Below are 13,577 nucleotides of genomic sequence, written 5' to 3'. Positions count from 1 at the left end.
ACTCACCACTCAATGCAAGGGGGGGGGAGAGAACCTGAACTCACCACTCAATGAAAGGGGGGGGGCAGAGAACCTGAACTCACCACTCAATGCAAGGGGGGGGGGAGAGAACCTGAACTCACCACTCAATGCAAGGGGGGGGGGGAGAACCTGAACTCACCACTCAATGCAAGGGGGGGGGGGGAGAACCTGAACTCCACCACTCAATGCAAAGGGGGGGGGGGGAGAGAACCTGAACTCCACCACTCAATGCAAAGGGGGGGGGGAGAGAACCTGAACTCCACCACTCAATGTAGGGGGGGGGGGAGAGAACCTGAACTCACCACTCAATGCAAGGGGGGGGGGGAGAGAACCTGAACTCCACCACTCAATGTAAGGGGGGGGGGGAGAGAACCTGAACTCCACCACTCAATGTAAGGGGGGGGGGGAGAGAACCTGAACTCACCACTCAATGAAAGGGGGGGGGAGAGAGCCTGAACTCCACCACTCAATGCAGGGGGGGGGGGAGAGAACCTGAACTCACCACTCAATGCAAGGGGGGGGGGGGAGAGAACCTGAACTCACCACTCAATGCAAGGGGGGGGGGGAGAGAACCTGAACTCACCACTCAATGAAAGGGGGGGGGGAGAGAACCTGAACTCACCACTCAATGCAAGGGGGGGGGAGAGAACCTGAACTCACCACTCAATGCAAGGGGGGGGGGGAGAACCTGAACTCCACCACTCAATGCAAAGGGGGGGGGGGGAGAGAACCTGAACTCCACCACTCAATGCAAAGGGGGGGGGGGAGAGAACCTGAACTCCACCACTCAATGTAGGGGGGGGGGGAGAGAACCTGAACTCACCACTCAATGCAAGGGGGGGGGGGAGAGAACCTGAACTCCACCACTCAATGCAAGGGGGGGGGAGAACCTGAACTCACCACTCAATGCAAGGGGGGGGGGGAGAGAACCTGAACTCACCACTCAATGCACGGGGGGGGGTGAGGGGAGAGAACCTGAGCTCACCACTCAATGCAAAGGGGGGGGAGAACCTGAACTCACCACTCAATGCAAGGGGGGGGGGAGAGAACCTGAACTCACCACTCAATGCACGGGGGGGGGAGAGAACCTGAACTCCACCACTCAATGCAGGGGGGGGGAGAGAACCTGAACTCCACCACTCAATGCAAGAGGGGGGGGGAGAGAACCTGAACTCACCACTCAATGCAAGAGGGGGGGGAGAGAACCTGAACTCCACCACTCAATGCAAGGGGGGGGGGAGAACCTGAACTCACCACTCAATGCACGGGGGGGGGGAGGGGAGAGAACCTGAACTCACCACTCAATGCACTTGGGCGTCCACGTTGCGCAATGCACGTTGGTTGTGGAGGGGGGTGTGGGGTGACCAGCTCGCGAGCGGTGGTGCAGCGGTTGGCGCCACGCGCTCCAAACCAGCGCCGCCAGAGTTCCATTTCATCTCGAACCGGTCCCAGGTGGGGGGGGGGGGGCTTTCCTCCCCGCCCCCCTAGGTCGACTCAGCCTCAAATGAGTAATTATCCGGTGCGGTGGTGTTTATTCAACATCGCCACTAGAGGGGAAGGGGGGGCACTTGCCCCATCGGTCTGTGAAGGCTACACGGGGGATCTTTGTCTTTGTGGAGGAGGGTGTGTGTGGGTGGGGGGCAATGGGAAATCCCAACCACGTGACGGGCCGCGTCACGTGCAGCGCGAGCGCCTCGTCACGTGACGGCGCGCTCCCCCTGCACCAAGCGCCTGTGTCACGTGACCCGCTGTTCGATTTCTAATTTCATCGCCTCGTGAAATATTGGCGATCGATTTTCAGCAAAGACCGAGCGTTTGAAAGAAAGGCAACGTGTTTATTGCCGTAGCGTAGAGATCGCGAGACAAATCGATACGCCGCTGCAGGTTCTTCGGGGTGCGGGTTTTGGACCCCCGGGCCTCTGCAGCTCGGCCAGGGAGAGGTGAAGGGGAGCCGGCAGGCTTCGCTAGGCGAGGCCGAGGCTTCGGCCTACACGGGCCGCCTCCGGATCTCGGGGAGGAGGGAGTCGAGGGCGAACCATGGTGGACTTCCTCGCCGAGAATAACCTGTGCGGGCAGGCGATCCTACGGGTTGTGTCTCGCGGGAACGCAATCATCGCCGAGCTGCTGAGGCTCGCCGAGTTCGTGCCGCCCGTGTTCCGCCTGCGCGAACGGGCCGAGGTCGCCAAGTACGGGGAGCTCGTCAGCGACTTCTCATACTTCAAGGTGCGGGCGGCGGGCGGCGTGCAGGGGTTTCGGGACTACGGCTCGCCTGGGTCTGGAGTTTAACTCGTTATCCACACGCCTGGGTCCGGTGTTGAACTCGTTATCCACACGCCTGGGTCCGGTGTTGAACTCGTTACTCAGCTCGCCTGGGTCCGGTGTCTAATTGGTTACCACCACACGCCTGGGTTTGGTGTCTAACTCGTTATCCCACACGCCTGGGTCCGGTGTCTAACTCGTTATCCACACGCCTGGGTCCGGTGTTGAACTCCTTACCCAGCTCACCTGGGTCCGGTGTCTAACTCGTTATCCCACACGCCTGGGTCCGGTGTTGAACTCGTTATCCCACACGCCTGGGTCTGGTGTTTAACTCGTTATCCCACACGCCTGGGTCCGGTGTTTAACTCGTTATCCCACACGCCTGGGTCCGGTGTTGAACTCGTTACCCCACACGCCTGGGTCCGGTGTTGAACTCGTTACCCCACACGCCTGGGTCCGGTGTTGAACTCGTTACCCCACACGCCTGGGTCCGGTGTTGAACTCGTTACCCAGCACGTCTGGGTCCGGTGTCTAACTCGTTATCCCACAAGCCTGGATACGGTGTTGAACTCGTTACCCAGCACGCCTGGGTCTGGTGTTTAACTCGTTATCCCACACGCCTGGGTCTGGTGTTTAACTCGTTATCCCACACGCCTGGGTCTGGTGTTTAACTCGTTATCCCACACGTCTGGTCCGGTGTTTAACTCGTTACCCAGTTCGCCTGGGTCTGGTGTTTTAACTCGTTACCCCACACGTCTGGTCCGGTGTTTAACTCGTTACCCCACACGCCTGGGTCCGGTGTTTAACTCGTTACCCAGCTCGGCTGGGTCCGGTGTCTAACTCGTTATCTCACACGCCTGGGACCGGTGTTGAACTCGTTACCCCACACGCCTGGGTCCGGTGTCTAACTCGTTACCCCACTCACCTGGGTTCGGTGTTTAACTCGTTACCCAGCTCGGCTGGGTCCGGTGTCTAACTCGTTACCCAGTTCGCATGTGCCCGGTGTGGAACTCGTTACTCAGCTCGTCTGGGTCCGGTGTTGAACTCGTTACCCCACACGCCTGGGTCCGGTGTTGAACTCGTTACCCCACACGCCTGGGTCCGGTGTTGAACTCGTTACCCCACACGCCTAGGTCCGGAGTTTAACTCGTTACCCAGCTTGCCTGGGTCCGGAGTTTAACTCGTTATCCCACACGCCTGGGACCGGTGTTGAACTCGTTATCCAACTCGCCTGGGTCCGGAGTTTAACTCGTTACCCCACACGTCTGGGTCCGGAGGTTAACCACTCACGCATTAGGACGGCTGGAACTTGTTTAATCAACACACCTTAACCTGGGAGTTTATTCAGGCTGCATGAGCACAACTGGAAATGGTGTGTAACCAGCACAACTGCCTTTGGTGTTCATAATGTACACCTGCCTTTGGTGTTTAACCAGTCATACATTCGCACACATAGTCTCCGGTTTTTCCCTCCACATTTAGAATCAACAGGCGTTTGGAGTATTTGGCTGCTATAAATTTCCACGTGATAAGCCACTAAGTTGACTCATCATTTGTAATAGCCAGGTCGCTTATGAAACATAGCTATTATAGCTCCGTGGGCCTTGTCTGATAAATTATAAAAAAAACTTTCTTTTGTTGTTGTTTAGTTTTTAGTTTAAATGTTAGACTTGGGTCTGAGCTCACTCCTGTTATATATCGGTACCCCTGGGCATCCTCTCATGAATGTCAGCACAGTGGTACATTTGTTTTTGTCATCTGTCAAATGTGGGACATTGGGTCTGGTCGCATACGTAACACAGTGGCACACTTATTTTACTCACATTTGTTACACAGTGGCCAACGTAAAACTTATCTCACTCTTGGCATTCATTGACACGTTTATCTCGTTATGTCATTTACTGCCCCATCCGTGATGTGATTTACTATCAATCGCTTTGTTCCTCATACCACAGACCAGCGAGCTGTTGGATAGCCGAATAGATGCCAAACCTGAGCTGCAAGACCTGGACGAGGAGATACGAGAGAATTACATCGAAATCCTCACACGCTTCTACTTGGCCTTTGAGAGTGTGCACAAGTACATTGTGGATCTCAACAGGTACTCGCATTACGATGACATGACCTAGCCAGTGGTAGCGCGTTCGCTGCTTGTTGCAAAGGTTTTTGGTGTGAATTCAGCGGCAGCCCTGAATGACGCTGCGGGTGTATGTATGTTGAACCTATTTCGCACTGTATGGAGCCAACTGCTAATCGGGGGTAGGACAAGAAGAATAATTAACTTGTTGAATCATCAAAATACAGGTGGTCTACTTGACAGTGGACGTTAAAGATCCCATGGTGTCAAAATCCAAGTTTATTAAATTAGAAAATTTTCCTGCAAATTACTCGGTTGAAATATATACATGTGTCCATCGATTTTAAGAACATTCGGTTTATGAAATGTAGCATTTACGCAATTGCAAATTATTGGCACTTTTCGATTAATTAAATAGAATTTCCACGTGAGAGAAATTTCACACAGCACGCGCCATGAGATCAAACAAGAAGCACCCAGGAGGCTACGCCATCGGTCCGTGACGGTGTCACGGTATCCCAACATTGAATCAGTAATGCCTCTACATTACCTTACCAGTCATTTCGTCAAGCAGATCTTTTGGTGAGTTCACTGAAAAGGTTAATTATTTTGGTTAATTTTTTTAAAAAATCTTTTAATATTCATTTTCTTCACTATTATTTTTGTATTGTGAAAAGTGATATCGGTGTATATGTGTGTTAGGAGTACAGTTGGAATGACTGTCCAAAAAACATCCCTACGTTTTTGCATTAAATTAATGGGAAGAGCCATTACGATTTACGAAATTTCGTTTTACGCATGTTTTTTTGAAGAACGCATTCCTTTCATAAATTTAGGGATACCTGTATGGTGTGTATTATAATCATTGCCCCCTTCTGTGAAAACGTAGCAGAGTCATGAGACTCGGTGAGGTTTCCCTGGATAATAATTACCCATCATATTTACACCACAACCAATAATATTGTGACCTTTAACCATTAGAGCACCGGCTCCAGGCCTTGTTTTCATCACAGTCCAGGTTTCCAGATCCACCAATCTTTTACCAAGCAAATTCAGCTGTGCACTGATGCCAATTTTATTGAGGGCGATATTAGAATGTAAAATGAACATCGATTGATTGATTGAAATGTCTGTGTTTCATCAAAAATTTCCCAGGAACGAACATGTGAAAGTTTGCCATTGGTGCTAATTTTTCATTCCAGATACCTGGAGGATTTATCTGAAGGAGTGTACATTCAGCAAACCCTGGAGAGTGTGCTTCTCAATGAGGATGGAAAGCAACTCATGGTTTGTGTGTTTTACACCAGCATGCATGGCTTTTAGTACTCTGTTATCAGCTTGCGTTCCATGTTATGCACCTGACAGTACAATTGTGCAATGTAGTCACGTGTGTACATAATTCCACTGGTCACTAAAACTCCGTGATCCTAACTTCTATAGTTTACTGTTTTAGGCTCATGAACAATCAATTGTTCATCGATGATAATTGTTTTTTTACCCTTTTATCTGGCAACAAAACTTGACACCTTTTTTACAAGGAGTCATGTTTGCATTGACCACAATACCTGCTGTCGGACTGCAAACAAAAAACACAACTTTGATAATGTATGCACTGTCCTTGAAATTGATTGGTCCACACCCGAGACAGCTTTTCTTAAAGCCTAGTCTCACATGGTGTTGGACCAGATGACGCCAAAAGGCGCACCATTGTTCATCGATCTGCAATATGTGGTCCGAACTTAAATGCACCGGGCTGCCTTGTATCACTGTGTTCCCTCCTAGTTAATCGGGCACAAAGCAAGTAGAGATAATAACATACACAGACAGGGGCATGTTTCCTGCTATTAAAATAAAATTGCTATTTTTGCAAAGCAGGGTTTAGAATCCTCCATTGTTTTGGCCTCATACTCATTTCAACAGCACATGTTTAAGCAGGCAGCGCCTGTCTTTGTGTGTGGTCGGCAGTGTGAGGCACTCTACTTGTACGGAGTGATGTTGCTGGTGATTGATCAGCGGATCGAGGGTGAGGTGCGGGAAAGAATGCTCGTCTCCTACTACAGATACAGGTAAATGCAGTAAAGCACACGTGTCTCATATTGCATCTGCTCGTTTTTATTACAGTTTTCTCTCAATTTAATTGCTTGGGCGGGGGGATAAAAAGCAAAATGCCGATTATCATTATTATACACTGTGTAACACAACTTTTGTTCCTGGATTATGCCTAAAAAGTATGGAAAATGGCTGTTATTTTCCAACCAGGACAGTGATAATTTGAAATGTACCTATTTTCAATGAGAAAAAGGGCGAATTGGTGTCCTTTCATTCACATAAAGTCAGAAAAAACAACATATTAATCAAAATTAACATGTATTTATACTAAAGTAATACAAAAATTACTGCAAAAGATTTAGAAGTGATTTGGTTTTCTAGATTTATAATTATACTTTAAATCACTTTCACGAATCAGCCCCCAAATGTAGTCTCCCATCATGTTCTCGTTATACTGTGCTTGGTAGCGCCGTTCAAAGTTCAGTATATCCTGGTGGAAGCGCTCGCCTTGCTCCTCCGAGTACGCTCCCATGTTCTCCTTTAATTTCTCAAGATGAGCATCAAGGATATGGACTTTGAGGGACATCCTACAGCCCATTGTGCCGTAGTTCTTCACCAGAGTCTCAACCAGCTCCACATAGTTTTCGACCTTGTGATTGCCCAGGAAGCCAGTAACCACTGCGACAAAGCTGTTCCAAGCCACTTTCTCCTTACTAGTGAGCTTCTTGGGGAATTCATTGCACTCCAGAATCTTCTTTATCTGTGGTCTGTCGAAGACACTGGCTTTGACCTTAGGGAAGAAGTCTTGAAGGTACTGGAAGGCTGCCGACTCCTTATCTACAGCTCTGACAAATTGTTTAATAAGGCCCAATTTGATGTGCAGTGGTGGCATCAGAACCTTCCGGGGGTCCACCAGTGGCTCCCACTTGACGTTCCTCCCCACAGAGAACTCTAGTCCCGCCTGTGGTAGTGCGCCTTGGTGTCCCTGCTGTCCCAAAGGCAAAGATAGCAGGGAAACTTGGTAAAACCGCCTTGGAGACCCATCAGGAATGCCACTATTTTGAAGTCTCCGATGACCTCCCAGCCGTACTCATCATACTTCAAGGCATCCAGCAAGGTCATGATGCTGTTGTAATTCTCTTTGAGGTGCACCGAGTGAGCCAGGGGAAGAGACAGGTACTTATTACCATTATTGAACAGCACGTCTTTGAGGTTCCTGGATGAGCTGTCAATGAAGAGGCGCCACTCATTCTGGTTACAGGAGATTCCGATTGCCTCGAACAGACTGATCACATTGTGGCAGAAGCAGAGCCCATCTTGACGGGTGAAGAAGCTGCAACAATGTTGGTGACGCTTCCTCTGATCTGCGACTTGCACACTTTCATCCAACAAGTTCCACTGCTTGAGCCTAGACGTCAAAAGCTCAGCATTGGACTTGGTGAGACCAAGATCTCTGATCAAGTTATTGAGGTCTTCTTTATGGTTGGGGTAGTATGGGTTTCTCTTCTCAGCTCCACCTCTAAAATTGTCATCTGGATCTACAACGTCTTCCTCGCTCTCTGACTTGCTGCTCTCTTCTAAAGACGGCTGCTCTCTCTCCGGAGGAGTGGGTGCGGGAAGCTCATGGCAGTGTGGCACCGGGGCGATGGATGAAGGAAGGTCCGGATACGTGATAGCAGGTGCCTTCTTGCCAGTCAGACGTTTTGAAGGGTCCTACCATGCAGAAGTAGCAGTTGCCTTGAGTGGTCAGTGGGTTCCCGCCAAATTCTTGGGATAGCGAACTTCGTGGCTCTCTTTTCCCCCCTCTGTATCATCCTACAAAAATACATTTATTTCACCCATGACTAATGTGTAAGAGATTCTCGCAACATTTTTCATGTATGATACATTTTTTCAATAACATTGAAAATTGTAAAACATTTTAAATAAAAAACTTTAACAATTAAAAATGTTTTACTTTTGAGGCTTTAAACAATTAAGAAATAACACTTACTACCCAGGAATAAAAAAAAATTGTTACAAAGTGTTATATATTCATTGTGTTTTTTTACACCGAGGGGTTGCTCACGTCAGCCGTTTGGGGCTATGAGTTCAGGAGTGACTTGCATAAACCGGCATGCATGAAAGGAAAACATTTAATGATTTATTCATTGGTCAATTTTTATTTAGAACAAATATGCTAGAACACAAATGTTTTCGGTTATATATGGTGTCACAAGGTCTCATGTTCGCTTTCCAGTAGACATTGCCTCATTGTAATGCCCTGTAGAATTGAAGCGTGTAATAATTCAATCCCCAGCATGTTGATGAATTGGCAGCATTCAGAGGGGGCATGATTCAATAGTCCGTGTTATTGCACTTGTGGTTCATTCAGAATGTGCAGTGGCTGCAAGTTTGCCACAAACACACCGATTACATACAATCCCATATTCATCGTAAATATTTGTTTCTCACACGTGCGATATGTATTTTGAGCTGAAGTGTTTTAATAATTGTATTGCATGGTTACATGCCTTGCAGAAATTGTAAGGTGAGGATTCAAATTGTCAGAGATGCACATATTAAATTGTCCAACCACCCAACACACTGCCAGTGTTCATTCAGTGTTGTCGGTTGTCTTGGAAGCTTTTTGCAATTCTGAGTTAATGTCTGCAAATGGTCTGCTAATATGACATGCTAATGGTGCAAACAAAAGGGCCCATAGATGTATCTGTTCAACCCGAGCCATTTATACGTTGATGCTTGCATTGCCTTTTTTTACACGCTTTTATTTAACTCACTTTGTCTGTTGTATCCTCAAAAAATAAATCTTGCAACTCAGTTTTTACACACTTCTCAATGTGCTATCGACTGCAAACTTGGTATAGGTATGTCATACTGATGACAACACGATATTCTATCTAAAAAAATCCCAAACATATATTTTAAAACTTTTTACACGCTTTTATTTAACCTACTGTATGTGTTGTCATATCAAAAAATCTTGTAACTCAATTTCAACCGTCTTCCCAATGTCGTATCGACTGCTAACTTCGTAGAGGTACGTCATACTGATGACAATACTATATTCTATCATTAAAATAAAAATATATCTTTTTTAAACAATCTTTTTTACGGCTCTAATTGTCCATGCTCAACTCACGTTGGCTGTAAATCACCACGTGGTCCCTTATGTCACGGCAAGCCTCGGGGAGCCACGCCCAGGGGCGGGGGGTGTGGAAGGAGGGGAGGGGCGATGGGGGAAGGGGGCAGGGGGAGGGGCAGCTCGGACAGTACATTTCATTAAAGCGTAGTTTTTAAAAAAACTTATTTTTAGATAATTTATTACTGTTCGCCTTTTGGCGTTCTCTGCTTTAACACTGGTGAGACTAGGCCATAAAGAAGGTTGTCTCTGGTGTAGGCCAATCAGTTTCAAAGACAATGCATATATTATCAGAGCATGTTGGTTTGCATGTTTTTCCACAAGCACGTGTGGTTAATGCAGACTTGATGCCTTGCAAATAGGTATCTGTTTGGTGTTTGAATATCTTAACTCCTGTTTTATTGTCTGAAAGGGTAAGCCTATTCTTATTTTGTTCAACATTTTGATACTGGCAAAAAAGGTTCCACAAATGAAACTGTCATAACGAGACTTTTTGTGAAGTGTTGTGTTCAATTGTGCTCCGCGACTTGTATTACTTATACCCGTGCGAGGCACTATATATTTCAAGTCGTAAACTATTGCAAACCTGAGACTGCAAAGGAGGCGGCTTCGCTGCTGCCGAGCCATTGATTGCTGAGTCGCGTGTCGTTCACGACTCTAGCGGCGCTCGCTCCTCGGCCGACTCGAACATCGATGACGTCTGCAAGCTGTTGCGCAGCACGGGGTTTTCGTCGGCGCCTGGCTCGCGCCGCCCGGTCGGGTACCCCGAGAGCTACTTCCAGCGCGTGCCCGTGAGCGAGACGTTCATCAGCATGCTCATTGGACGCCTGCGCTCCGACGACATCTACAACCAGGCACGATCTGCACGCCCCCACCCCTTCCGCCCACCCCCCACCCCGCGCTAAACCAGCCACAGTTATTCCACTACTGCTTGCTACATGCTGCTGCCACCTGATCCATGGTCAGCTGCCATGTTTAAATCGCTGCTGGATGAAGGCCTCCCCGTACTGTCGCCGCCTCTTGTGATCCTTCGATGTAATAATCCATCGGGTACCTGCATACAATGTGATTTCATCGCTCCATTTTCCTCATCTGATGTCCTCTCGGATGTGTTCCATTCCTTGGCTGCCACTCCATTATTATTATTCTTGACCATTGTCCATCACCTCCGCTAGCAAAGTGTTCTGCCAGATCCAATTTTTTTAAATTAATGGTTTAAATTATGTTCATGAACCTGCATATGTTATCTCATCCATGTTTTCCTCTTTCCGCCTCGCAGTGTAGAAGTATAATAACACGCTTCTTTCGTGGTTGAAACCGAGCGAGCAAAGTTCACTGCTGCAGTACTGATGTCTCTAATAGGCATGCAATGACGTATCCAAAACCCCAAATAATTGGATGAATGTTGCAATGTTGATCATTAATCCACTCGTGCCCGGCGTTTACCGGACCTCGCACCGCTGCGCGCAGGTGTCGGCGTATCCCTTGCCAGAGCATCGGAGCACGGCGCTTGCCACGCAGGCCGCCATGCTCTATGTGCTGCTGTACCTGCAGCCCTCGACGCTGCACACGCAACAGGCCAAGATGCGCGAGATCGTCGACAAGTACTTTCCCGACAACTGGGTGAGCACCGGGCAGCACACGAGCATGAACTCAACCAATGCTTGTGCTCGCTTGGTCGATAAGTTTGTTTAGGTTATATGAGTGCACGGCAATGTGTGTAATAGTCAATTAAGTCGATTACTTTACAGAAGATTTTAGTCGACTTTTTTTGTGTGAATCATTACCCGAGCCACTGTAAAAATGGTGGCTGCCCCCGAAATTCTACCTCTCGAAGGCAGGAAACCCCCTGCAAGCCACCCCCACTGTGCTGCCAGGTGCGTTCCTTTCAGCCTTATTGGGATGGCCACATTATTACTCTCTTCAAATTTGTGGCTTAAAAATACAGCTACACATTTAGCTCTTGCACTGGTGGTCTGGACAAGACTGAGAGCATTGTACATGCAATGTGATGGTCACACCACATGCATGCAAGGCATGTTGTGAGGTTGTGTGTTCCTGCTGTTTGTGAGTCCACCTTTCTGTGTTATTAAGATATGAAGGAGCATTTGCCCGTTTAATGTTTATTTGCACACGTTTCTTTGATAATTCTCCAAAGCGGATGCTCCTCTATTTGACAGTATTGCCAGCTTGTTTGTTTCGAACAAGAGGCCAAATGGAAAGTAGCGAGTCACACTCCTGTCCTCCCCGCAGGTGATCAGCGTGTACATGGGCATGACTGTGAACCTCATGGAGGCCTGGGAGCCATACAAAGCAGCTAAGACTGCACTCAACAACACCCTGGAGCCGGGCAACATTCGCGAGCAGGTGTGTGCCTGGCCTCACCCACAGCCACTCCACTATCGGTAATCAGTCGCGTGCGCTGTCCACTTGGTCATGCTTTATCGTTCACCCGTGATGATTCGCACGCAACACTATCGTACGGGTAGTGCAGATAACAGGGATATGATACTGCTGTGATACTGCTGTGTAATTCAGTTACACGCAACGCTATCGTACGGGTAGTGCAGATAACAGGGATATGATACTGCTGTGATACTGCTGTGTAATTCAGTTACACGCAACGCTATCGTACGGGTAGTGCAGATAACAGGGATATGATACTGCTGTGTAATTTCGTTACACGCAACACTACCGTACGGGTAGTGCAGATAACAGGGATATGATACTGCTGTGTAATTTAGTTACACGCAACACTATCGTATGGGTAGTGCAGATAACAGGGATATGATACTGCTATGATACTGCTGTGTAATTTAGTTACACGCAACGCTATCGTACGGGTAGTGCAGATACCAGGGATATGATACTGCTATGATACTGCTGTGTAATTTAGTTACACGCGAGGGTAATTGTAACCTCTGATTAGCATGGTTGGCTGTGTACGGTGCAAAAGAAATTCAACATGCATACATAACCTGCATTATTTGATTCAAATAGATGTTTACGCTCACGATACAGCATGGCCCAAGAGTCAGTTTCCCGGGATAGAGGCCCATGCGTTCAATTGTGCACGCAAGCATTGAGAAACAATACAAAACACGATTAATTTTGGAGCTTTCGTGACTGCAGGAATTATTCTTTGGTTCGTCACGTATAAAGATTAAATAATAAATTATATAATAGCATACGACGTTTAGATTGCAACACGAGCAATCATCATCCCCCTCTCTGTACCTGTGTTACTCTCTCTATATATCTTGGTGATATCTGTCTGCTTATATGTCTGTCTATAGTTTTCTGGTTAGATTTTTTGTTGCTATTTCTTTTATACCTGATGATGATTGCTTGTGTTGCAATCGAAACGTCGTATGCTATTATTTAATTTATTATTTTATCTTTATACGTGACTTTACAGAAAGAACCAAAGAATACAAAACACGATGGCAAAATTTAGAAACAAACGAATCAAATCGATTTCAAATTGTGAAAATTGAATCGCAGCGTAGGGGTAATATTACATGCTCGATATATACACGAGTATATACACACACACCCACGAGATTGCATTTAACCAGTACTACCTGTCAGTATCTAACGTGTTAATTCTCGTGTTGTGCTTGCCTCTCTTTCTCACTTATCTCTCTCCGTCTCCTCTTCCTCCCCACCTCCTGCTGTTGTAGAGTGACTCATGCAGCCAGCTATGGCTGCAGGGTTTTGGTAGTACATTGGAAAGATGTGATTAACCATGCAAAAAAGATTTAACTACACTTATTTGGCCAATCTTATTTGACAGACAACTATTACAGGTTTACCATGTTTAGTTGTTTTCTCCTTTTCACAGGTTGAGTCACAAACCGTACCTCTCCATAACAAAGGCTCACCCTCTTAAGCCTCACCTTACCATATGAATAAAAAGTGTGCTGTACTTGGCCCTTCCCCCCTCTCCAACCATTATATAAACTGAGTGGTAGCTCCTGCAATCTCTCATTTACTTGATACAGCTGTCGTGGCTGTGACGGGTCCACC

At 47.4% G+C, this 13,577-nt stretch overlaps 2 protein-coding genes and 1 long non-coding RNA gene across 7 annotated transcripts in view; 1 reads left to right on the top strand and 2 right to left on the bottom strand.

The window, feature by feature from the left end:
* Nucleotides 1-1,632, bottom strand: part of LOC133353199 (phospholipase ABHD3-like) — a 61,187-nt gene extending 59,555 nt beyond the window's left edge. For all 4 annotated transcript variants that reach the window (XM_061569252.1, XM_061569254.1, XM_061569253.1 and 1 more), the window contains exon 1: nt 1,320-1,632. The gene's annotated coding sequence lies outside the window, so the exon portion shown is untranslated. The remainder of the gene's footprint in view (nt 1-1,319) is intronic.
* Nucleotides 1-13,577, bottom strand: part of LOC133353202 (uncharacterized) — a 102,895-nt gene that overhangs the window by 59,555 nt on the left and 29,763 nt on the right. The window lies entirely within an intron of this gene.
* Nucleotides 1,682-13,577, top strand: part of WASHC5 (WASH complex subunit 5) — a 42,997-nt gene continuing 31,101 nt past the window's right edge. The window contains exons 1-7 of one of the 2 annotated variants that reach the window (XM_061569249.1): nt 1,682-2,244; nt 4,236-4,381; nt 5,560-5,644; nt 6,323-6,423; nt 10,210-10,402; nt 11,019-11,171; nt 11,802-11,915. In XM_061569249.1, the coding sequence (XP_061425233.1) occupies nt 2,059-2,244; nt 4,236-4,381; nt 5,560-5,644; nt 6,323-6,423; nt 10,210-10,402; nt 11,019-11,171; nt 11,802-11,915 (978 nt within the window). In that variant the 5' untranslated portion in view covers nt 1,682-2,058. Of the gene's footprint in view, nt 2,245-4,235; nt 4,382-5,559; nt 5,649-6,322; nt 6,424-10,209; nt 10,403-11,018; nt 11,172-11,801; nt 11,916-13,577 lie in introns of both variants that reach the window. The other variant, XM_061569250.1, reaches the window with a different exon arrangement.

Source organism: Lethenteron reissneri, chromosome 43 (genome assembly GCF_015708825.2).
Source record: "Lethenteron reissneri isolate LAM-NWPU_2019-01 chromosome 43, ASM1570882v1, whole genome shotgun sequence".
Lineage (NCBI taxonomy): Eukaryota > Metazoa > Chordata > Hyperoartia > Petromyzontiformes > Petromyzontidae > Lethenteron > Lethenteron reissneri.
Note: the sequence above shows the minus strand (reverse complement) of the source record. Positions and strands in the feature narration are given on the sequence as shown.